Source organism: Bubalus kerabau, chromosome X (genome assembly GCF_029407905.1).
Source record: "Bubalus kerabau isolate K-KA32 ecotype Philippines breed swamp buffalo chromosome X, PCC_UOA_SB_1v2, whole genome shotgun sequence".
Taxonomy (NCBI): Eukaryota; Metazoa; Chordata; class Mammalia; order Artiodactyla; family Bovidae; genus Bubalus; species Bubalus kerabau.
The window spans coordinates 144,937,546-144,961,165 of record NC_073647.1 but is presented as its reverse complement, the minus strand read 5'-3'; the positions used below and the strand labels follow the sequence as shown (position 1 = coordinate 144,961,165).

Genomic DNA, 23,620 nt, shown 5'->3' with positions numbered 1-23,620 from the left:
GCTCCGCCTGCAGAGTCTCTTACCTGCAGTGCCGCATGGCGCAGGCCGGTCGCCCACCTGCACCGCATCCTAGAGCATCCTTTCTTCAGCGCGACGGCTGCGAGCGCGCTGACGTCACCGGGAGGCGGTGCCCATACCGCCACGTGATGGCCTAGGGGCAAAGAGGGGAGGGTGGGAAGACCCTGGAAGTGAGGAGGGAGTGGCCGGGAAGCCCCGCTTTGGCCTCCGTTCTGGGCGGTGTGTTTGATGTGGGCAGCTGGCCTAGACTTGCACGAACTGTGGGAAACAAACAGCACACGAAGGGAAGACCCAAATGATTCCAGGCTCCACGCAGGTAATAGGATTTCAAAAGAGCTAGCACTAAGGGGATTAGTAATGAAAGGAAATGATTTAGTCTTTTATTTTTCAGTCTTCATCAAATGCAATGGAGAACTAAACAAATCTATTTTGTGCAAATCAAAATGACAGTTAAAATATGGAGTGCATATACATACTTTGCACAGAGGGTCCATGTTTCAAATCGTGTATCAAAAGCATTAATCTGAAGTATATTCGTAGTGGCATATAATACTAATTGCAGTAATAATGCTTTCTATTACTCCGTAACAAATAATGCATGCCAATATTAATGTGGTTTTGAAAAAAAAAAACTGTGCCATCGCATATTTATACTTCTTACTTGAACATTTGATGATTTAAAATTAAGTGCTATTGCATGAACGTTGTACTTGTGTCTGTTTTAGTAAATCTTCTGGCAAAGAATTTAATCTCTCAGACATGAAAGTTAATTCACAGTAACTCATTATTTCACGTTTTCTAATTTTTATCACATTCTGCAGAAGTGAATCATCTCACTATTGCAGAAAATACGTACAATGTCAATATTTCTCATTCACAACTGAAACAGCCTTGCCTAGAAAGACTTAGAAAATTCCAACTGTGACCATTTCGTAAATTTGAAATGGCATATTTCAGACTCAAACTGTGAAAATATCAACTTTCTTGCCAAACCGCATGAACGTTTTCGAAATGTGAAAGGGCAAAAGCAGGAACTGTTTTTATTTGATTTCCAGCTTCATATAGATTAGTTTCTTTTCGTTTGAGTTTAAATGGCAATTTTAACATTCCCTTCGCTGGCGCCCCTGAAAGAGATGTGAAATAGATTGTTTCACGAGTAGGCCAGGGTTACTTGCTATTTATTCCGGCAGCTTTCGTGTCCTTCTATATTTAACCCTGGACGCTTTTACCACCATTCCCTCCGGATTAACCGAATTTCTGTTAAGAAGATCAGTCTGTAATTTGGCCCTTGCCTCTCAACAGCAATCGATTATTTTCAACTCGATTTTAAAAATCAACAAAGTGGCCACATGGTATTCTCGGGCCCTCCTCTCATCTGTTTTTCTGAGGGATAAGTAACTTACCTTCTGCTTTCAGCTTCGTGGGATATAAAATTTAAATGCTACCGTAATCCCCTGCTCCAGTGGGTTGAGGGTCTGACAAGTTCATTTTCCTGCCAGAGGCAAATGTCGATTTCAGCCTCAGGCGCCCCGGGCCGGCCCCACCCCCAACCCCCCCCCCCACTACCCCCTGCCGAGAGCCAGTCTGGGAGTGTCACGTGCTCCACCCAGCCTCTCAACCCTACCCAGCCGGCTCGGTCACCTCGGAGGCTGGCCCTGCCCATCTGGTTCGCCTCGTACAGCCGGTGCCTTCGGGTCCAGAGAGAACTCCGCGTCCCCGATACGGGACGCGCTACTCGCTGGGACTGGGCTCGGTGGACGACAGTGATGGGTGTTCCAAGAATCAATGGAGGTGGGGCCGGGGATGATCTATATTATGCCCTCCGAGGTCTGAAATGACATGCTTTGTGCTCCGACTTAACGGAAATGACTAAAGGCACCTTCCTCGGCGTGAGGCGATTTTTTTTTTTTTTTTTTTTTTGGTCAGTAGGTTTCACCTTCTCCAGGTGATTGCTCAAGTGTAAAAAACATTACAGCAAACAGAGGATTCAGGGCGCAGTAATTTTCAACAGAATGAGGTCACTTCCGACATCCTCCACCCCCACCTATGAAATTGTCCTTTAGGCAGAGGTTTACCAAAATAAAAACAAAAACAGAAAACAACACAACTAAAGCAAACAAATAAACAAAAAAACAGATACCACCCATAAAAAATGTAAATAATCAATCTTCCTGGTGGGCTGTTTAGCAATTCCTACCAAAAGCCTTGCAAATAAGTGCAGGCCCATACAGTGGGCCAGGAACTTGATCCAGGGGGAAAAAAGGGAAGGAATGGAAAGAATTGTGAAAGGAAAAACTGCTGCAATATTATTTATGACCTCAAAGCACCAGAAGCAAGTTAAGTGGCCAAAACGAGAGGGTGGGTTCAGTTGTAAGACACAGGTACAGTGGAAGAATTAAATATCTGGTAGTAGGTATTTTTTGACCTGGAAAGACATCCACGGTCTATTAAATGAAAAAAAAGCAACTTCCAAAGTGTTATGTGCTGAATGATGGAACGAATGTATGTCTGTACGTGTTGAAGGGAAGCAAAATATGCCACCCCAAATATGTCACTTGGCATTTCGATTTTTAAACAGTCTGTGTAAAATAGACACTGACCTTCCTTGGCCCCCCTAAAAGCACGTGAAATTACCCTCCCTGTACCAGTGGATAAAAGGAATTCACCTCCTGGAAGGCTGTATAAACAAGCCTTGCTAACTTCACTAATTTGCTAGCCTTCTGGGACCCTCTTGTTTCTCCATTTTGCCACATTGTTTCCCTGTCTAGAAGGTATAAAAGCTGCCTGCTTTGATGACTTCTTGGAGTCCCCTACAATAGGAAATTAAATTTATTTTTCTCCTGTTAATCCATTTTGTATCAATTTAATTATTAGACTAGTCAAAAAACTGGGAAGAAGGGAAAAGTTTTACATATGTTTTATATATGAATATAGAAAACAACTGGGAAGCACATTCATTAAAGTATCACCCTTAGTATTTTCACTCAGTGAGATTAAGGGTTTTTCTCCTTTTCCTCCCTTTGGCTTAGCTGGTTTTCTAATTTTCCTACGATTAACCTGCAATGCGTTTGTAACAAGAAATTGCTATTGTTTGGGTTTTTTTTAAAGCACCATAGGAGACATGATCATGGAATATGTGTATTTTGCTACTTTTTGATGCATATTTCATAACTTGAAGATTATGGATTTTAACCTCAGGAGAGAACAATTCCTAGTCTTCTCAGTTTATTCTGCCCATAAAAATGTTTAGGAAAGAAGGTGGCAACTCGGAACTGGAATTACCCTTTCATCCTCTGTAGGTTCAGCCTTAATTTCTCATCCATTTAAAGTCACTCCTTATTCTGCTCTGTGTGAAGATTCAAAGTTAGCCGTTACAATCCTTCCTAAAAAGATTCTTCAAACGCTTATGTAATAACCTTTGAGTGTTAATTTCTCCATATTGGTGCCTTCTATTTTCTTCACACATTTCTACTTGTTAATCCCTTTGAATTTTTCACATTTTCCCCCTCTTATCTGCTGCTGGAACATTTGGTAAGGCCTGGGGACAATTGGGGTTGTCACAGCTGGGGGGGGAGATTGGGGGGTGCCAAGAAACCTTGCATATAAAGTATAATTTGATGCCCCGAATTTTCCATTTCACAGCCTATTTATTTATTTATGGCCACAAGGCTTGTGGGATCTTAGTTCCCTGACCAGGGATCAAACCCAGGCCCCCTGCATTGAAAGTTCTGAATCTTAACCACTGGACCATCAGGGAAGGCCCTTCCAGTCATTTTTTTTAATATATATATATATATATAATGGTGTTATCTCCATTTTCTTTAAAAAAAAATTTCTTTATTCACTTGTGACTATGCTGGGTCTTCTTTCTGTGCAGGCTTTTCTCTAGTTGTGGAGAGTGGTGGCTTCTCTTGTTATAGAGCGCAGGCTCTAGGCACACAGGCTCAGTAGTTGCGACACACTGGCTTAATAGCTCCGGGGCATGTGGGATCTTCCCGGACCAGGGATCGAACCGATGTCTCCTGTATTGGCAGATAGATCCTTCACCACTGAACCACCAGGGAAGTTCCCCTTCCTGTTCACTGTCATATAACGTGCTGGAAGCTCTGTCTCATGATAATGCCTTAAATGTGGTACTGCTGGCACAGGGAAAGTCTAATTGCCTGTATGTGTGTGCCTGTGCTCAGTCACTCAGTCGTGTCCCATTCTTTGTGACACCCCCCCACCTCCGGGCTGTAACCATCCAGGCTCCTCTGTCCATGGAATTTTCCAGGCAAGAAAATACTGGAGGAGGTTGCCAATTCTTACTCCAGGGGATCTTCCCGACCCAGGGATCATACCCTTGATCTCTTCTGTCTCCTCCATAGGCAGGCGGGTTCTTTACCACAGTGCCACCTGGTAAGCCCTAATTGCTTGTATATTCATAAACTATTTCAGAATCAGTGCACAGGAAACTGTGAACAGTGGTCATCTCTGGAGAGCAGAGCTTAGTGGCTGGGGCACCGAGAGGAGAGGGAAGTTTTCATAGACATGGGAACACATAACATGATTTAAAATTAAAAAAAAAAAAAAAACTATCTGAGATACAGTGTTACACCAGAACCAACATGTTCTCTAAATGTTCTCAGATACTACCTTAAAGTAATACATGACTGTGTTACATGTTACTGTCTGTGCTGTTTGCCAAGCTTCTGCAAGCCTGGATTTTTCCTTCTGGAGAGTGGGGAGCAGTAAGGGTAGTAACAGTATCCACCACCTGCTGCAGTTTCGAGGCTTACATGAGAGATCTGGCAAGAGTAAACAGTGTTGGTAGAGCTTTACTAAAGTCTGAGAAACAAGGGAAAATGTGTACCCCTATATATGCTTATCAAAATATCCTCACATACAAGTAGAAAAAGGTATACTGACTCACAATCAGGGCTTTCCCTCATGGTATGGTGGTTAAGAATCCATCTGCCAATGCAGGAGACACAAGAGACTCAGGTTCGATCCCTGGCCCAGAAAGATCCTACTTGCCGCCACAGAGCAACTAAGCCCATGCACCACAACTATTGAGCCTGCACTTTAGAGCCCACGAGCCGCAGCGACTGAGCCCACGTGCCCTGGAGCCTGTGCTCCATGGCACGACAAGCCACCGCAATGAGAAGTGTTCACACTGCAACTAGAGAGCAGCCCCTGCTAGCCACAACTAGAGAGAAAAGCCTGCACAGTAATGAAGAGCCAGCACAGCCAAAAATATAAATAAATTTAAAAAATGTTAAAAAGACAAACACACACACACACACACACCCCTACATATAAAGCCCCGCATGACCCAATTCATTTGCACACCATTCTCAATTCATATAAACGCACCCACAGGTGCAAGCAGAGCATGTGCAAGAGAACATTTAGAACTCCCAGCCAGTTGGAAATGACTGTGCCCTTGGCACAGTAATACAGACTCATCAAACACACAACTTGTTTTTATTGTAAAATGTGACATTTTGCTCATGGTGAATGTGGGCATTAATTTTGATTTTCATGAATAATCTATTATCTTGATGACAAAATCTTTTGATACCCACTTAAATTTTGCCTCCAAGGCTATAGTGCCTTTCTCACCTCTTGAGAATTCTAGCCCTGTGTAGCTGGTACATTGTACTATAAACGGGGTGTCTGATAAAACCTGGAGGTGAAGACCTGTTCCATCTCTTTGTCCTGAGCTCATGTGCATCCAGTCACACTGTCCAAGTGAGCAAATGTGTACGAGCCCCCTTACCTAGTTGGGTGCTGTGCACATGGCCAACTCACAAAAGATATGGGAAATAAGTGAAAGAGGTAGATGATAAGAAGGTGCCATCCAACCTTCCCCAGACACTCTGAGCTGCAGTCACAGACTGTGATGCACACCTGAAAGTTACAAATGTGGACCACATTACCCTGTTTGTGGTGACAAACATCAGCCTTGAAAACTCTCTGCACTTCTACAGCAGCATCATTGTCAAAGATGTTGTCATTCCAGGAAGCCTGAGAGAAGATCCTGGGTAGCACTGAAAGAAAGTGTTGGTTGTTCATTCGTGTCTGACTCTTTGCAACTCCATGGACTATATAGCCCGCCAGGCTCCTCTGTCTGTGGGATTTCCCAGGCAAGAATAGTGGAGTGGGTTGACATGCCCTCCTCCAGGGGATCTTCTCGACCCAGGGATCGAATCTATGTTTCCTGCACTGGCAGACGGATTCTTTACCATCTGAGCCACCCTTGAGAGCTAAGCAAATCCTTGCCCTCTCAGAAAAGAACTGTTAGTAGATAGCCTTTCCTTTTTCTCTTTGGGTGCCAGTAGACTCAGATTGTTCCAAGGCAGTTCAGTAGGCTTGGCTCCTCAAATTAGCATAAACACAGTGGTATGCTGGTCAAAGTTCAATAACCCAGCTCTCCAAGGGAGGGGATGGGAGGGGTTGGAAAGCTTGACTTGTAGCAGTTGCAGATGGCAAGGGTGTAAACTCTTCCACCACAGCCAGCTTCAAACTACTGAGCCTGTAGTTGGACAGTGGCATTATATATCTCCATGGTACCCAGGCAATTGAAGTACATTCTTTTATGTGGATCTTAGTTCCCTGACCAGGGACCAAAATAGTGTCCCCTGCATTGAAAATGCAGTCTTAAGCACTGGACCAACAGGGAAGTTCTGGAAGTAAACTCTTTTCTCACACCTAGACAAGGGGCAACTTTTCTTACCCGAGAACTGGCTTTTCAGAAAAGCCGTTCCTTGTCCAGGTGCTTTGGATTGGAAATATGATTTTTGTAAAACTGCACTGCTTCAATATAGTAGCCACTAACCACATGATGGAGAAGACTCTCGTGAGTCCCTTGGACTACAAGGAGATCCAACCAGTCAGTCCTAAAGGAAATCAATGCTGAATATTCATTGGAAGGACTGATGCTGGAGCTGAAGCTCCAGTACTGTGGCCACCTGATGTGAAGAACTGACTCATTGGAAAAGACCCTGATGCTGGAAAAGATTGAAGGCAAAAGGAGAAGAGGGTGGCAGAAGATGAGATGGTTGGATGGCATCACTGACTCAGTCAACATGAATCTGACTGGTTGGATCTCCTTGTAGTCCAAGGGACTCTCAAGAGTCTTCTCCAGCATGTGGTTAGTGGCTACTATATTGAAGCAGCGCAATTTTACAAAAATCATATTTCCAATCCAAAGCACCTGGACAAGGAACGGCTTTTCTGAAAAGCCAGTTCTCGGGTAAGAAAAGTTGCCCCTTGTCTAGGTACGAGAAAAGAGTTTATTTCCCGGCATAGTGGAGGATTGAGGACCCTGGCTTGATGCAGTCTATGGGGTTGCAAAGAGTTGGACGCAACTGAGCAACTGAACAACAACCACCACAAGCTACTACTTAAAGTTAATTTAAATTAATAAAATAAAAAATTCAGTTCCTCAGTCAGAGATCAGATCAGATCAGATCAGTCACTCAGTCGTGTCTGACTCTTTGCGACTCCATGAATTGCAGCACGCCAGGCCTCCCTGTCCATCACCAACTCCCAGAGTTCACTCAGACTCATGTCCGTCGAGTCAGTGATGCCATCCAGCCATCTCATCCTCTGTCCCCTTCTCCTCCTGCCCCCAATCCCTCCCAGCATCAGAGTCTTTTCCAATGAGTCAACTCTTCACATGAGGTGGCCGAAGTACTGGAGTTTCAGCTTCAGCATCATTCCCTCCAAAGAAATCCCAGGACTGATCTCCTTCAGGATGGACTGGTTGGATCTCCTTGCAGTCCAAGGGACACTCAAGAGTCTTCTCCAACACCACAGTTCAAAAGCATCAATTCTTCGGCGCTCAGCCTTCTTCACAGTCCAACTCTCACGTCCATACATGACCACCGGAAAAACCATAGCCTTGACTAGACGAACCTTTGTTGGCAAAGTAATGTCTCTGCTTTTCAATATGCTATCTAGGTTGGTCATAACTTTCCTTCCAAGGAGTAAGCATCTTTTAATATCATGGCTGCAATCACCATCTGCAGTGATTTTGGAGCCCCCCAAAATAAAGTCTGACACTGTTTCCACTGTTTCCCCATCTATTTGCCATGAAGTGATGGGACCGGATGCCATGATCTTCGTTTTCTGAATGTTGAGCTTTAAGCCAACTTTTTCACTCTCCACTTTCACTTTCATCAAGAGGCTTTTGAGTTCCTCTTCACTTTCTGCCATAAGGGTGGTGTCATCTGCATATCTGAGGTGATTGATATTTCTCCCGCCAGTCTTGATTCCAGCTTGTGTTTCTTCCAGCCTAGCGTTTCTCATGATGTACTCGGCATATGAGTTAAATAAGCAGGGTGACAATATACAGCCTTGATGTACTCCTTTTCCTATTTGGAACCAGTCTGTTGCTCCATGTCCAGTTCTAACTGTTGCTTCCTGACCTGCATACAGGTTTATCAAGAGGCAGGTCAGGTGGTCTGGTATTCCCATCTCTTTCAGAATTTTCCACAGTTTCTTGTGATCCACACAGTCAAAGGCTTTGGCATAGTCAATAAAAGCAGAAATAGATGTTTGTCTGGAACTCTCGTGCTTTTTCGATGATCCAGCAGATGCTGGCAATTTGGTCTCTGGTTCCTCCCTGCCTTTTCTAAAACCAGCTTGAACATCTGGAAGTTCACGGTTCACATATTGCTGAAGCCTGGCTTGGAGAATTTTGAGCATTACTTTACTAGCGTGTGAGATGAGTGCAATTGTGCGGTAGTTTGAGCATTCTTTGGCATTGCCTTTCTTTGGGATTGGAATGAAAACTGACCTTTTCCAGTCCTGTGGCCACTGCTGAGTTTTCCAAATTTGCTGACATATTGAGTGCAGCACTTTCACAGCATCATCTTTCAGGATTTGGAATAGCTCAACTGGAATTCTATCACCTCCACTAGCTTTGTTTGTAGTGATGCTTTCTAAGGCCCAGTTGACTTCACATTCTAGGATGTCCACACCATTGTGATTATCTGGGTTGTGAAGATCGTTTTTGTACAGTTCTTCTGTGTATTCTTGCCACCTCTTCTTAATATCTTCTGCTTCTGTTAGGTCCATACCATTTCTGTCCTTTATCAAGCCCATCTTTGCATGAAATGTTCCCTTGGTATCTCTAATTTTCTTGAAGAGATCTCTAGTCTTTCCCATTCTGTTGTTTTCCTCTATTTCTTTGCATTGATCGCTGAAGAAGGCTTTCTTATCTCTTCTTGCTATTCTTTGGAACTCTGCATTCAGATGCTTATATCTTTCCTTTTCTCCTTTGCTTTTCACTTCTCTTCTTTTCACAGCTATTTGTAAGGCCTCCCCAGACAGCCATTTTGCTTTTTTGCATTTATTTTCCATGGGGATGGTCTTGATCCCTGTCTCCTGTACAATGTCACGAACCTCATTCCATAGTTCATCAGGCACTCTATCTATCAGATCTAGTTCCTCAGTCACACTAGCTATATGTCAGGTGCCTGATTGCCACATACAGCTAGTGGCAACCATATTTTAGTGCAGATATAAAATAACTCCATTATCACAGATTGTTCTGTTGGACAGTGCAGTGAAGCATTTCTTTTAAACTAATTTCATTGCAATAAAACAATTTGTGATTATTGTTCAGGGAATTCTGCCTGTAATTACAGAGCAGGGAAAGCAATCTGGTGAGATTCTGTTGGTGAGAAAGACAGAAAAGCACAGATTCCAGAAGGCTGCATGCCTCTGGCTGCAGGTCCCAGGCAAGATGTTTCCAAACACCATAAAATGTGTAACCTCTGCCTTTGGATCTAACCAGGGGCCTGCAAATCTTGATCCAAAATAACAGGAGTGAGGGACTTCCCTGGTGGTCCAGTGGTTAAGAATCCACCTTGCAATGCAGGGGACATGGGTTCAATCCCTAGTCAGTAAGTAATATCACACATGCCTCAGGACAGCTAAGCCCTCTCTTCACAACTAGAGAGCTGGTACTCTGCAACAAAAATCCCTTATGACACAATGAAGACCTGACACAGCCAAACTAATTAATTAAATGCTCTTTTAAAAACGAGAGGGCATGTGTGATTACTTTTGTCAAAGCAAAAAGTGAGATGCATGACAGGACAATATTGTCTATCTACTTAAAATCATAATAACAACGACCGCAGCAATGAGTAACCCTGTTCAGGAAACACTGACTGATACCGCCCACCCTGGCCAGGCATGATAGTAACCACTTGCATGAGTTATCGTCACAACAGAGGGTCCTGATAAGGAACAAGGAACTAACAACCTACCACCAACCAGAAGAATTTGAGGAAAACTCCAAAGGAGAGAGAAGACGCCAGCCCGTTAAGTCCTGCCACCTCCCAGAATCCTCCTTGCTGGCGTCCATCTTGGCTGAACAATGCATGCATGTGCACCAGGAAGGACCCTGTATCAGACTGATTGGCCAGAGACAACCCAGAAGCTAATCCCATTACCATAAAACCTGAGAATTTGAGTCAGGTGGCAGAAGCAGTTCTCCTGGGTTCCCTTACCCTGTTGCTCTCTGCCCGGGCGCCCCTTCCCAATAAAGTCTCTTGCTCTGTCAGCAGGTGTGTTTCCTCAGACAATTTATTTCTGTGTGTTAGACAAAGCCCATTCAACATCCCGGCACCAAGAAACCAAGTCTCCTTGGAGAAATGACTGTGTCTAGGTCAGAAACATCTAGTCATGCAAGGTGGTGTTACCAAAACCAAATGGTCTGCTTGCTCATTGCAAAGCAAAGCAAATCTACTACTACCGGGTTGCAGTGAAGGAAAGCACAGCATTTACTGTAAGGCCAAATAAGAATGGGCAGCTCAGCTCAAAAGACCCAAACTCCCCAATAGCTTTCAGGAAAGGATTTTTAAAGACGGTGTGAGGGAGAGGGTGGCAGGGTGTGTAATCAGCTCATGCACAATTCTCTGATTGGTTGATGGTGAGCTAACAGGGTGATGTTTCAGGAATCTCAATCATCAACCTTCTGGTTCCAACCCATCTGGGGTCTACATACATGCTGGTGATCAGCATGCAGTTGACTCCTTCCACCTCAAGTCTGCCCAACAACTGAAGGATATGGCCCAGGGTATTATGTATAGCCCTTGAGGAGGAACCAAAGACTCTTGGCTTTGTTTTATGGCTAAACTATTACTAATGTTGCTTGAATATTTTCTTTTGTTCCTGTATTTTTTTCTTATTAATTTTTTCTTTTTGGAACTCAGGGAAGGTCTAGGATGCTAATGCTTTTCTACAAACGAGGTGGATAGAAGACATGGGGCCTGGGCAGTGTCTGTCCCGGAGAAGGCTTTGAAGGGTCCTGTTCCATTTCAGTAACAATGAAGCCATCTCAGACTTCTGGGGACATATAAAAAGGACCCAGGAGTCAACCAGTAGAGGCTGCCCCAGCCACAGAGGGGAGAATTTGAGCATCAGTAAGGATAACAACTCCAATGGATTAAAGCATATCAAATATGTTTAAATTTATGTGTTAGTAATAATTATTATTAATAATATCCAGGAGATAGTGAAGGACAGGGAACCCTGGCGTGCTGCAGTCCATGGGGTCACAAAGTCAGACACGACTGAGCGACTGAGCAACTGAACAACAAAAAAATCATACTAAAAAAAATTCCAAAAACCAAAAAAAAAAAAAATTGGTCACCACTGTAACAGTGCTGGGAATCATTTTTAAAACTGGTCAATAAAGAAAAACATCAAGCACTTATCTTGCTTTTTCCAGACTATACCACAGAATAACTAAATAGGTAAATTTCTCTTTATAAAAGTTGTGGTGGTGGTTTAGTCGGTAAGTCGTGTCCAACTCTTGCGACCCCATGGACTGTAGCCTAAGTATTTCAAAGTAAATAATAATGTCTTAAAAATTGAGAGAATATCATCATTTTGCAACCTTTAGTGAATTAATGGATCTAGCTATTGACTTCCTTGGACTGCAAGGAGATCCAACCAGTCCATCCTAAAGAAAATCAGTCCTGAATATTCATTGGAAGGACTGATGTTGAAGCTAAAACTCCAATACTTTGGCCATCTGATGTGAAGAGCTGACTCATTTGAAAAGATCCTGATGCTGGGAAAGATTGAGGGCAGGGGGAGAAGGGGATGACAGAAGATGAGATGGGTAGAAGATGGGTCTGGGTCTCATTACCCAGAAGATGAGATAGTTGGATGGCATCACCGACTCAATGGATATGAGTTTGAGTAACCTCCGGGAGTTGGTGATGAACAGGGAGGCCTGGTGTGCTGCAGTCCATGGGGTCGCAAAGAGTCGGACACAACTGAGTGACTGAATTGAACTGAACAGAGGTATGGATTATCAATAGTTGCAAACCCTATAAAAAGAAAAATTATAATTCACTTGATAGATGAAGGTATGTCTTGCCATCCATCCCAGCCCCCCAAAAAGAAAGGGAACAAAAAGAAACTGGACTCTGATCAAGCTTTTAGATTCAACAATAGCTCTTCTCTGCATTTAATTTTAGGAAATAAAATTCAGAAGAACATGTTTAACCTATACCTACAATGAGATACAATGAGCCAAGTCCAGACTGTGGGAGATTAGAGAACACAAAACTTTGTTTCTTCAACAAATAACAAAGGTGCGTGTATGTGTGCATGGGGGATAGGTTCTGTGAATTAAAAACAGACACAGCTCCAGTGAGATATCACTGTACACCTATTAAGATGGCTAGGAGAAAAATGACAAGTGTTGGCCAGAAAGTGGAGAAATTGAAGCCCTTATATATTCCTATCCCCTGGTATGGAATATAAAATGGGCAGCTGCTTTGGAAAAGTTTGGCAGTTCTTCAAATGATTAAACAAAGAGTTATCGTATGATCTAACTATTCCACTTTTAGGTATAGACCCAAGAGAAATAAAGGCCTATGTCCACACAAAAAATCGTAACATGGGGTGGTAAGTTGGAAGGAGGTTCAGGAGGGAGGGCAAACATTATGCCTGTGGCTGATTCATGTTGATGTATGGCAGAAACTAACACAATATTGTAAAGCAATTATCCTTCAATTAAAAATAAATTTAAAAAAACACTTGTACACAAACGTTCATAGCAGCATTATCCCTATTAGGCAAAAAGTGGAAACCCAAATCTCCATCTACTGCTGAACAGATAAACACAATGTGGTCTATCTACACAAAGGAATATTACTCAGCAATAAAAAGGAGTGAAGTCCTGACACAGGCTACAATATAGATGAGTCAGGAAAACATGATGCCGAGAGAACAAAACCAACACAAAGGCCACATACCAAGTGATTCCATTACTAGGAAACATCCAAAATAGGCAAATCCACAGAGAAAGATCAGTGGTTGTCAGGGGGTGGGGGAGGAGAAATAGGGGTGACAGTTAATGCGCACAAGGTTTCTTTCTAGGGTGAGGAAAAAGTTCTACAATTGATTGTAGCATTTGTGCTATGAATAAACTTAATATACTAAAAATTAATGAATTATGTATTACATGCTTTAAACAGGTGAATTGTATGGTATATGAATTCTATCTAAAGAAAGTTCACCCCCCTACACACACCAAAAAAAGCACATGGGCTTTTTAAAAAAAATCCCCAAAAGAGATATTTGGATTCTGCTCAATTAAAAAATGAATGACCTTGAGACAAGTGAAAAGGTGAGCCACAGATGATGAATGCCATTGAGGAGGGAAATTGAAGAAAGTAGGGAAAACCACTAGACCATTCAGGTATGACCTAAATCAAATCCCTTATGATTATACAGTGGAAGTGAGAAATAGATTTAAGGGACTAGATCTGATAGATAGAGTGCCTGATGAACTATGGACTGAGGTTCATGACATTGTACAGGAGACAGGGATCAAGACCATCCCCGTGGAAAAGAAATGCAAAAAAGCAAAATGGCTGTCTGGGGAGGCCTTACAAATAGCTGTGAAAAGAAGAGAAGTAAAAAGCAAAGGAGAAAGGAAAGATATAAGCATCTGAATGCAGAGTTCCAAAGAATAGCAAGAGATAAGAAAGCCTTCCTCAGCGATCAATGCAAAGAAATAGAGGAAAACAACAGAATGGGAAAGACTAGAGATCTCTTCAAGAAAATTAGAGATACCAAGGGAACATTTCATGCAAAGATGGGCTTGATAAAGGACAGAAATGGTATGGACCTAACAGAAGCAGAAGATATTAAGAAGAGGTGGCAAGAATACACAGAAGAACTGTACAAAAACGATCTTCACAACCCAGATAATCACAATGGTGTGGACATCCTGGAATGTGAAGTCAACTGGACCTTAGAAAGCATCACTACGAACAAAGCTAGTGGAGGTGATAGAATTCCAGTTGAGCTATTCCAAATCCTGAAAGATGATGCTGTGAAAGTGCTGCACTCAATATGTCAGCAAATTTGGAAAACTCAGCAGTGGCCACAGGACTGGAAAAGGTCAGTTTTCATTCCAATCCCAAAGAAAGGCAATGCCAAAGAATGCTCAAACTACCACACAATTGCACTCATCTCACACGCTAGTAAAGTAATGCTCAAAATTCTCCAAGCCAGGCTTCAGCAATATGTGAACCGTGAACTTCCAGATGTTCAAGCTGGTTTTAGAAAAGGCAGGGAGGAACCAGAGACCAAATTGCCAGCATCTGCTGGATCATCGAAAAAGCACGAGAGTTCCAGACAAACATCTATTTCTGCTTTTATTGACTATGCCAAAGCCTTTGACTGTGTGGATCACAAGAAACTGTGGAAAATTCTGAAAGAGATGGGAATACCAGACCACCTGACCTGCCTCTTGATAAACCTGTATGCAGGTCAGGAAGCAACAGTTAGAACTGGACATGGCACAACAGACTGGTTCCAAATAGGAAAAGAAGTACATCAAGGCTGTATATTGTCACCCTGCTTATTTAACTCATATGCAGAGTACATCATGAGAAACGCTAGGCTGGAAGAAACACAAGCTGGAATCAAGACTGGCGGGAGAAATATCAATCACCTCAGATATGCAGATGACACCACCCTTATGGCAGAAAGTGAAGAGGAACTCAAAAGCCTCTTGATGAAAGTGAAAGTGGAGAGTGAAAAAGTTGGCTTAAAGCTCAACATTCAGAAAATGAAGTTCATGGCATCCGGTCCCATCACTTCATGGCAAATAGATGGGGAAACAGTGGAAATAGTGTCAGACTTTATTTTTGGGGGCTCCAAAATCACTGCAGATGGTGATTGCAGCCATGATATTAAAAGATGCTTACTCCTTGGAAGGAAAGTTATGACCAACCTAGATAGCATATTGAAAAGCAGAGACATTACTTTGCCAACAAAGGTCCGTCTAGTCAAGGCTATGGTTTTTCCAGTGGTCATGTATGGACGTGAGAGTTGGACTGTGAAGAAGGCTGAGCTCCGAAGAATTGATGCCTTTGAACTGTGGTGTTGGAGAAGACTCTTGAGAGTCCCTTGGACTGCAAGGAGATCCAACCAGTCCATCCTGAAGGAGATCAGTCCTGGGATTTCTTTGGAGGGAATGATGCTGAAGCTGAAACTCCAGTACTTTGGCCACCTCATGTGAAGAGTTGACTCATTGGAAAAGACTTTGATGCTAGGAGGGATTGAGGGCAGGAGGAGAAGCGGATTGCAGAGGATGAGATGGCTGGATGGCATCACTGACTCGATGGACGTGAGTCTGAGTGAACTCCGGGAGTTGGTGATGGACAGGGAGGCCTGGCGTGCTGCAATTCGTGGGGTCGCAAAGAGTCAGACATGACTGAGTGATTGAACTGAACTGAACTGAAACATTATGATGTGATAAGGCTACTGTGCATGTCTTTCTCTCTTAGCCATACATACTGAAATGTTTCCAGCTGAACCAAGGTGGATGGGATTTGCTTCAGAAGATGGAACCGAGGACAGGAGAAAGTTTGGTGTAGACCAAAGAAGATGGGCCAAGAATGATTCATATTGAAGGGGTGAGGGAGAGGGCTTTATGTGTGTTCATTGTATTATTCTATTTTCACACCTCTATTTTTATGTTGAAAAAGCTGTTTTCAGTCACAAAGTCACGTCTGACTCTGCGACCCCATGGACTGCAGCACGCCAGGCCTCCCTGTCCATCACCATCTTCCAGAGTTCGCCTAAGTTCATGTTCATTGAATCATTGATGCCATCCAACCATCTCATCTCTTATATACATTTTTATATATTTAAGTCTATAATTATATTTTTTAAAAATCAGACAATTTCCATTCTGTTTTTAAGGCAGGTTAGTTTAATTTTATAGAAGAAATACTTTCAAAAGATACAAATGACACAATTAGAACAGAGACAAAAATAGAGATGAATACTGATTATAACTTATTCCCACAACAGAAGGTTACATATTTCGGTGGTGACAGTTAAGTTACCAGATGAATGGAAGACCAAATTCCCTTTTATTTGCTGTAGTGTTCCTAAAGGACCCTGGTGGCAGACTTTGGATTGTTTCTGGACTAAACTGCTGATAAAACAAGGCAGAGGTTTCTTACCACAAGGCACAGTTATGGACAAACTTAAACATAAGAAAATACCCCTTAAGACGATAGGACTTCACTTTTTAGACATGTGGGATATTTTCCTAACCAGTCAGAAGCTGCAAAATCAAGTTATGAAAGAGAAGCCAATGAGGGGACACTGCATCCTCCTGCCTCCTCAGCTGGCCTCTATCGCTGTCCACCTGCCCCTTCTGGCCACAGACTGCCAAGCAGCAGGAAACCCATCACCTCCCCTCCTTCATCTGCCTGGCTTTTCTTTGCTTTCTTAGGATGGTCCCATTCAGGTGCAAAAGCAGACAGACTCAGGAGGGAGGGAGGGACACACAGAAAGGTGCAAGCAGCACTCCTGGAACTGATGTCAAAGCACAGACTGGATCTGTTTCTAGTGAGGCAAAGCAGGGGTTTCTTTTTGTTTTCATTAAACTCTGGGGTGGAGAAGCACGCCAGACAAAAATCATCAGTCTCGACTGGGCAGTGACATTTATCTGCAAATCCTTGCAGGCTTTCTATACAGGCACAGTGGGTTTCCCTACGTTGCTACTTTGTAGGGCTTGAAAGTAAAAGCTGCTTCAACCCTTCAACCCAGTTAGCACTTCAAGTAGCAATGTGGCTACAGAGCGCCTAGGCAAGGTGGCTGGGACTGCCCCACTTCTGGGGAGCCATGCACCTGAAATGTACATGATTTGCTTTCCACACACCCCAGAGCCTAGCGCCAGCCAATTCATCAGTCTCAACAGCTGGGAACAGGGAGGGCCTGCCACCATCCTGACCAATTCACTAATGCTGTCTCCTGGCATTTTTGGCAGGCACTGATGTTTTATGTGTCTCTACCTCTGTTGTGGGTATGTATACAGGGAAATGAGCAAAGGAAAAAAAGAAAAAAAAATCGAGACTAGAGGCAGAGATTCATAGCAATAAGTGGCAAGTGTGAAAAAGCATAAAGTTTTCAGCTTTACCACCACTGACAACTTTACTGTCCGTGATAGGTCAATGAAATGCTTTTACAAAATTCATTTTTAATAAATGTGAAAATGAAGGCAGATTATACAAGGGAGTGGTTACAGACTAATGAGAAGAAAGATGCTGCTGATTAAGGGGGGAGCGGGGACACTTTCAAGGGAAGGGCAGAAAGACGGCGGTGTGGGGACGAGGGTGTTTTCTCTTACATTTTGTGTGATTCACCTCGTTTACTTCTCCGAGGCCTCATGAAGGAGAGTGCATTCCATAGATAATAAATACGTAGTAGACAAACTATACCATTTGGCATTTTATGAGGATGGTATAGTTGTATTACGTAAAGAATTCTTTTCCTCGTGAGCTAGTTCTAAGATTTCTTAAGAAATATCAGGACGACTCCAGTATGGGGCGGGGGCCATCTGATTGAAAGCAAATGCTCTCCTGTGAGCCACTTGCTGGCTAGATATGGCTCCCACAGAAGCCTGCTTTCTCAAAAAAGCGCCTTGGAAGGTTCTCATGTCCGTGCTGTGACGGCTCCATCCATCAGCGGATCCACTGACTCGCTGAAAATGCACCTTCCTTCTGTTTTCACTTTCCTGCAAGCAGAGCAGAAGCTCCACCACTGCCCTCTTTGTTGCGTCTCAGTCTCAACTGGATAGGGCGGACTAGAAAGGCAGAGGCCGGGGGAGGGCGGGCTGTGTGGCTACCGCCAGGGGCTCTAGGACCGCTTTCAGACCTGGCGCCACGGGGACACCAGGTGCCCACAGGGCACCAGGCACTGACTGACGATTGAGCCCCTGCGTTGGCACCTGACTGAGCCCCTGCGGTGGCATCTTAAGGGAACACAAAGGGTGCCAAAGTGTACGATATACATGATAAATGCATGGAGGAGGAGAATTCAGCACATAGTGTTTGCATTTCGGGTGTCAGACACAAAACCGGCCCCAAAGTTCCATTCTACCGCATGACAAATACTGAAGAACAAAATTTCAGTCTTAAAATACATCTTAAAGTCAGTATTTTCCTTCAAGGAAAAAAAAAGTACTATAAATAAATTACAATACAGTGAATTTGCCTGAACTCACTTCGTTTCTGTCTTCCAGCCTTTAAGTCAAATAAAACAGCGTTAAAAACTGTACACTCTTAACATGATAATTGTCTCTTATAAAATAACCTGTCTTCAGAGATGTCAATTTCACAACAAGGAAAAACCAAGCCCTGTTGCCGTCACTATTATAAAATATATATGTATAGATATATGTGTTTTGTTTTTTTTACAAAATGTGTATATTAATAGCTTTGCACAAATATTTTAAAGACAAATTTAGCTAGCCTAAGAACTTCATTAAAATAAAACAGGCAGATAAATACTTCATGTGTACAAAGCACTACATCAAACATCATCGGCAGGCAGAGGAGGTACGTTAATCCTTGGTCTTGTAAAAAATGCTATCTTCTCCCTGGGATTGGAAAGAATAACAGGTTAGGGGTTGACAGAAATCCAACAAAATCTGGCAAGAGCATCTGCTATCAATGAGAGCTTTTCTTACTGAGAGAATGCATTGAATTTCAATTCCCAGGAGCACATCTGTTTGTATATAGATTCTCTAAATCTTTTTGCAACCCCCTCCCAATTTTAATAGAGGTTACAAAGCCCCATGAGGGCAAGGGTTTTTCTTCAGTAACTAGAATGGTGCCTGGTATATGGAGATGCTCAGTAAATTTTTTCTGTATGAATAAATGAAAAACTATACAAGTTCTAAATCATAATTGACTACTCTTACATGAAAGGTCCAGAACAGGCAAACCCACAGACGTAGAAAGGAGAATGGTGGTGGCCAGGAGCTGATGGGAGGCTGGGATGGGGAATGACTGCTTAATGGGTCACGGGTTTCCTTCTAGGGTGATGGAAATGCTTTCAAACTGGACAGATTGTGACTGTACTAAATGGCATGGAACTGTTCACTTTAAAGCGGTTAATTTTATGTTATGTGAATTTCACCTTGGTTTTGTAAAAAGCCAAACACAAAAGAAAATGGATATAACTAGGTAATTTTCCTCACATAAAAAAATAAAAACAGGGAAAGCTAGTCTATGCTATTCAAATTCAAGACAGTGGTTATTCTGGCATGGAAAATCTGGAAATGCTAATAACATTTGATTATTGCTGTGTAGTGTTTACGACAATTCACTGATACATTTCATATGTAGGATATGCAGGCTTCCCTAAATGTCTATTATGATTCAAAAACTAAAAAGGCAAAGGTGATATGCGTATGTATCTAAATGTGAATCACTGTGTAGTTTACAACAGCAAACATCTGGAAAGAAGCAGGGGATAAATTGTTTAGAAGTAAATTATATCTATTAGATGAGAGATTACTACCAAAAAAAGGTAACAGATGATGCAGCAATAGGGGATATTTTACTTTAAAAAAGAGCTAAATGCAAACTCCAATGCACAGTATGATTACAAGTAGCTGAAAAAAACAGTGCTTGGGGTAAAAAAGAAGATCAAAAGAGAACTGCACAATGCTAACAGCAGTGAAGATTTCTGCTTTGTTCTTGACCTCCTGCGGGTCTTTTTCAATACTTAACTTGACTTTTTAAAACGACAAAGGGCTGACAGTAAAAAAAAAGCCTGTAGGAAAGTGAGGCCCAGGCTTCTCCTCACCTGAACGTCTGCACTTGGATGGGCTCTTTGAGGTTCTGCCCACGCAGCTGGCACACCCCCTTAGAGGCCTTCTTCAGCATCTTCTCGGCTGCCTGTTCTTGATGGAAGTCAAGTTTGGTTTGTCTCGTCTGGAACAGCAACCAGCAACGAGGAGTCAACGAGAAGAACGCCAGAAGCCCATACCAGCTCCGGTGCGGGAGGGGCACCGGGAGGGGGAGAAAGTCCCGCCCGCCGGCCCGCCCCCCTCGCCCCACCCAGGGCGCCCGCTCACCTGCCGCTCGGCCTCCCGCAGCAGGCTCCGGAAGCGCTCGTCTCGTAGCAGCCAGGCTGGCAGGTCGGTGTGGCCGTGGAGCTGGGCATCCTCCAGGCGCTGGCGCAGCTCGCGCAGGGCGCACAGCTCCTCGTTCAGCTGCCGCTGCCGCGTCCGCGACGCCTGGAGGTCCAGCTCCAGGTCTAGGGATGTGCGTGCTGCCAGGGCCGCCAGGGAAGACCTGCAGGGCTGCAGTCCAGGGAAGTTGAGCACCCCACCTCACCCCCACCCCCCACCCCCCGCGCCCTGCCAGCAGCTTCTTACCCTGGCCTGTCCCCATCTCCTGTCCCCTAATCCAGGGAAGGGGTCGCTGGAGGGGTATTTCTCAACACAACATCCATGTGGGTGACTGGGGTTCAAACCCATGTCCAAGAGCAAGCCAGTGACAGCCAACTGTCCGGTGGAAGGACCACCTTAGGTTTTGGCCCAAGTGCACAGAAATATACCCTCTCTCATGGGGCAGGCAGGAGTCATCTTTCTCAAGTGCTATTTGACAATATAAGCGAAAGTTAACTTGACATGAGCTTTCTTTGGTTCTGACATTTGATTTTGACTTGCATTTGAAAGGCACAGGCAATGTTGTGCAGAAAGGTTTATGAGAGGAAAAAATTCTAAATAGCTAACAAGAGAAAGGGCTTTCCTGGTGGCTCAGACGGTAAAGAATCTGCCTGTAAAAGGGGAGACTCTGATTTGATCCCTTGGTTGGGAATATCCCCTGAAGAAGGGAATGGCTACCCACTCCAGTATTCTTGCCTGGGAAATTCCATGGAGAAGAGCCTGGTGGGCTACAGTCCATGAGGTTGCAAAGAGGTGACAACCACTTAAGCAACTAACACTTTCACTTAACAAGAGAAAAGTGATCAAATACATTATGAGGCCAGCAGAGAACACAGCCATTGAAAAAGATGAAACCTATACCAACATGGCAAAATCTTAATGATCTACTGTGTAAGGGAGAAAAAAAGCATGAAATAAACCATGTGAGGGCTTTCTGTTTAAACACACACACAATGTCAAAAAAAGTTCCTTCCCAGGGAATTCCCAGATGGTCCAGTGGTTAGGGCACCCCCCTCTCCCTCAGGTTCAATTCCTGCTGGAGAACCTAAGACTGCAAGCCACATGATGTGGCCAAACAACAAAAGACGTTTTTCCCTGTATAAGCCTGAAGTAATAAGCAAGTCTGCTGTTTTTAAGTTCTGAGAAAAGAATTTTGTACATGGAGTTGAGAGCAGTACTTCCCACTGCATGGCAAACAACCCTGGGGAAGGCAGTTAGTGCAACAAAATCACAAATCCATGAGCCTATCAACGTTCTTCAGAGGACTGAACCACTGTATGTGTTTTACATACTCATAACACTATTTTGCACATATGCAGAAGTTAAATGCAAATATAAGTGACTTGATAAATACAGATTCATGTAAAAGCACTGCTGAATTCATAACAGAGTTCTTAACCAGGAGTGACTTAGCCACTCAGGGGACACTTGGCAACATCTGGGGATATTCTTTGTCACAACTGGCGGTGGGGGGAGGCGCATGCTACTGGCAACGAGTGGGTCAAGGCCAGAGATGGAGCTCAGCTTCCCACAGTGCACAGGACACCCCCACGACAAAGAATGATCTAGGCCAAAATGCCAACAGCATTGCTGTTGACAAATATGTTTGTAGCTGAATTATGTATTTTCTTTTCATTCTCAGCCAACAGCTACTCTAAACAAAACCACCACAAGGAGATCTGGGAATTTATTTTTCTTTAAAAGAATCCTTCCCCAGGAAAGTAAGGGAACCACGAACTTACAAACTAAAAGTAGCAAAACTTTGTACACTGGTGTGATGTAGGGGAAAAAACTTGGTTATATAAGGACATGAAAGAAACAGTCTCATGTAGAAGAATGCTCCACATTGAAAGCCTCAAATTTTCTAAACTGTATATACTTGCTTTTCAAAAAAGAAAAAAAATCTGATATAGGATGGCTGATTGTTTATACTATATTTTAAAATGTAAAGATCATGTATTATCTTTGATTATGACATTATCTTGGGAAACAAATATTGGTAACATGTTGGCTTTATATACAGTTTTAAGCAATTACATCTAAGTAAAGAAGGAAATAAATATATTGCCTTTCAAATAATATAGCTAAAATATTACCTTGTCAGGCTTGTAGAAATAGCTCCCAGGGTACATATAGACTACACATTAGTCTACGTGGGCACATACCTGCTTATAGCGAAGGGTCCGTCTTTCCAGAGTGTTTCGCACAAAGGGGGACTTCCGAGGCAGTGTGGAACTGTCACTGTCACTACGATAAAGCTGCATCAAAAAGACGAAGGTTCAGAAACACTTCCTTAAGAATTCACACGCATCATCTGTGTACTCTGAATTGGATTACTCTGTTTCTCCTGCAGGTACTCACACGCCCTTAAGGCTTTTAGAGTTTTTACCAGGACTCTGGGTATCACTTAAAAGAAAACCTACACAAGAGTTTCAAGCAAAACAAAGGCAGAGCGAATAAGCGGACCAACCCTCTTCCCCATTCCTCCCTTGCGTCCATCAGCCAAACCAGGTGAGGTTTCCAGGCTGATTCAGCAACACAATTTCCATCTTATCAGTGCTAGCTGCCACTTGATATGGTGGGACGCTCATGAAAGCCTGTGCTGTCCTCAGCGTTTTTCACTTTTTTATCAATCATTCTTGTCTGCTGTGTTTCTAGCTTTGGCAAGAGCTGGAAAGAACGGCGTTCCAGGAAAGAGCCCTGTTCCTGGCAGGAGGACAAGTGCACACGACTAACGCCTACTCTGCTCACCAAGGGAAAAGGCCCGCTTTTAAAAAGAAAAATAAATAATGCCAGCTTCATGGGAGCCAAGACAGCCTGTATTTTATTTGGCTGCGGGTTCTTGTTTTGGGATCAATGTATATCTGCGTGAAAGCAAAGTCCTTGCCTTCATGGCCTTATTTTCCACACAGAGTTAGATTTGCTTGGGGCAAAGTGGGGAGATGAGACCAAAATCAATTTCCTACCCACCCATGCATGGTGTTCCTTTAGTGGTATCATTTGTGATAACCTATATGTCTTTTAGCATAAATAAGAAAAAAAAAATAAAGGGGACATAAAGAAAACTTCTAGACAGGTGGCAAGGAATCCCAACTT

The 23,620-nt window shown here is 43.3% G+C and overlaps 2 protein-coding genes and 1 long non-coding RNA gene across 11 annotated transcripts in view; 1 reads left to right on the top strand and 2 right to left on the bottom strand.

Annotated features, from left to right (window-relative positions):
- CLCN4 (chloride voltage-gated channel 4) overlaps positions 1-1,791 on the bottom strand; it is a 76,361-nt gene extending 74,570 nt beyond the window's left edge. For 3 of the 6 annotated variants that reach the window (XM_055565117.1, XM_055565120.1, XM_055565119.1), the window contains exons 1-2: positions 1,422-1,558; positions 24-151 (exon numbers count right to left, since the gene is read on the bottom strand). The gene's annotated coding sequence lies outside the window, so the exon portion shown is untranslated. Of the gene's footprint in view, positions 1-23; positions 277-1,421; positions 1,559-1,659 lie in introns of those variants that run through there. The other 3 variants (XM_055565115.1, XM_055565116.1, XM_055565114.1) reach the window with 3 other exon arrangements.
- On the top strand, positions 196-23,314 carry LOC129639845 (uncharacterized). 2 transcript variants are annotated; one of them, XR_008708629.1, is made up of 4 exons: positions 202-334; positions 12,507-12,623; positions 22,878-23,035; positions 23,183-23,314. It is a non-coding gene; the product is annotated as an uncharacterized LOC129639845 (long non-coding RNA). The 2 variants fall into 2 exon arrangements; XR_008708630.1 differs by lacking the exon at positions 12,507-12,623 and having other exon boundaries at positions 196-334.
- The window catches only part of WWC3 (WWC family member 3), a 110,545-nt gene continuing 103,166 nt past the window's right edge, over positions 16,242-23,620 (bottom strand). For all 3 annotated transcript variants that reach the window (XM_055565111.1, XM_055565112.1, XM_055565113.1), the window contains 4 exons: positions 22,690-22,782; positions 20,429-20,656; positions 20,158-20,285; positions 16,242-18,943 (listed from right to left, as the gene is read on the bottom strand). In XM_055565111.1, coding sequence (XP_055421086.1) covers positions 18,877-18,943; positions 20,158-20,285; positions 20,429-20,656; positions 22,690-22,782 — 516 coding nt within the window. In that variant the 3' untranslated portion in view covers positions 16,242-18,876. The remainder of the gene's footprint in view (positions 18,944-20,157; positions 20,286-20,428; positions 20,657-22,689; positions 22,783-23,620) is intronic.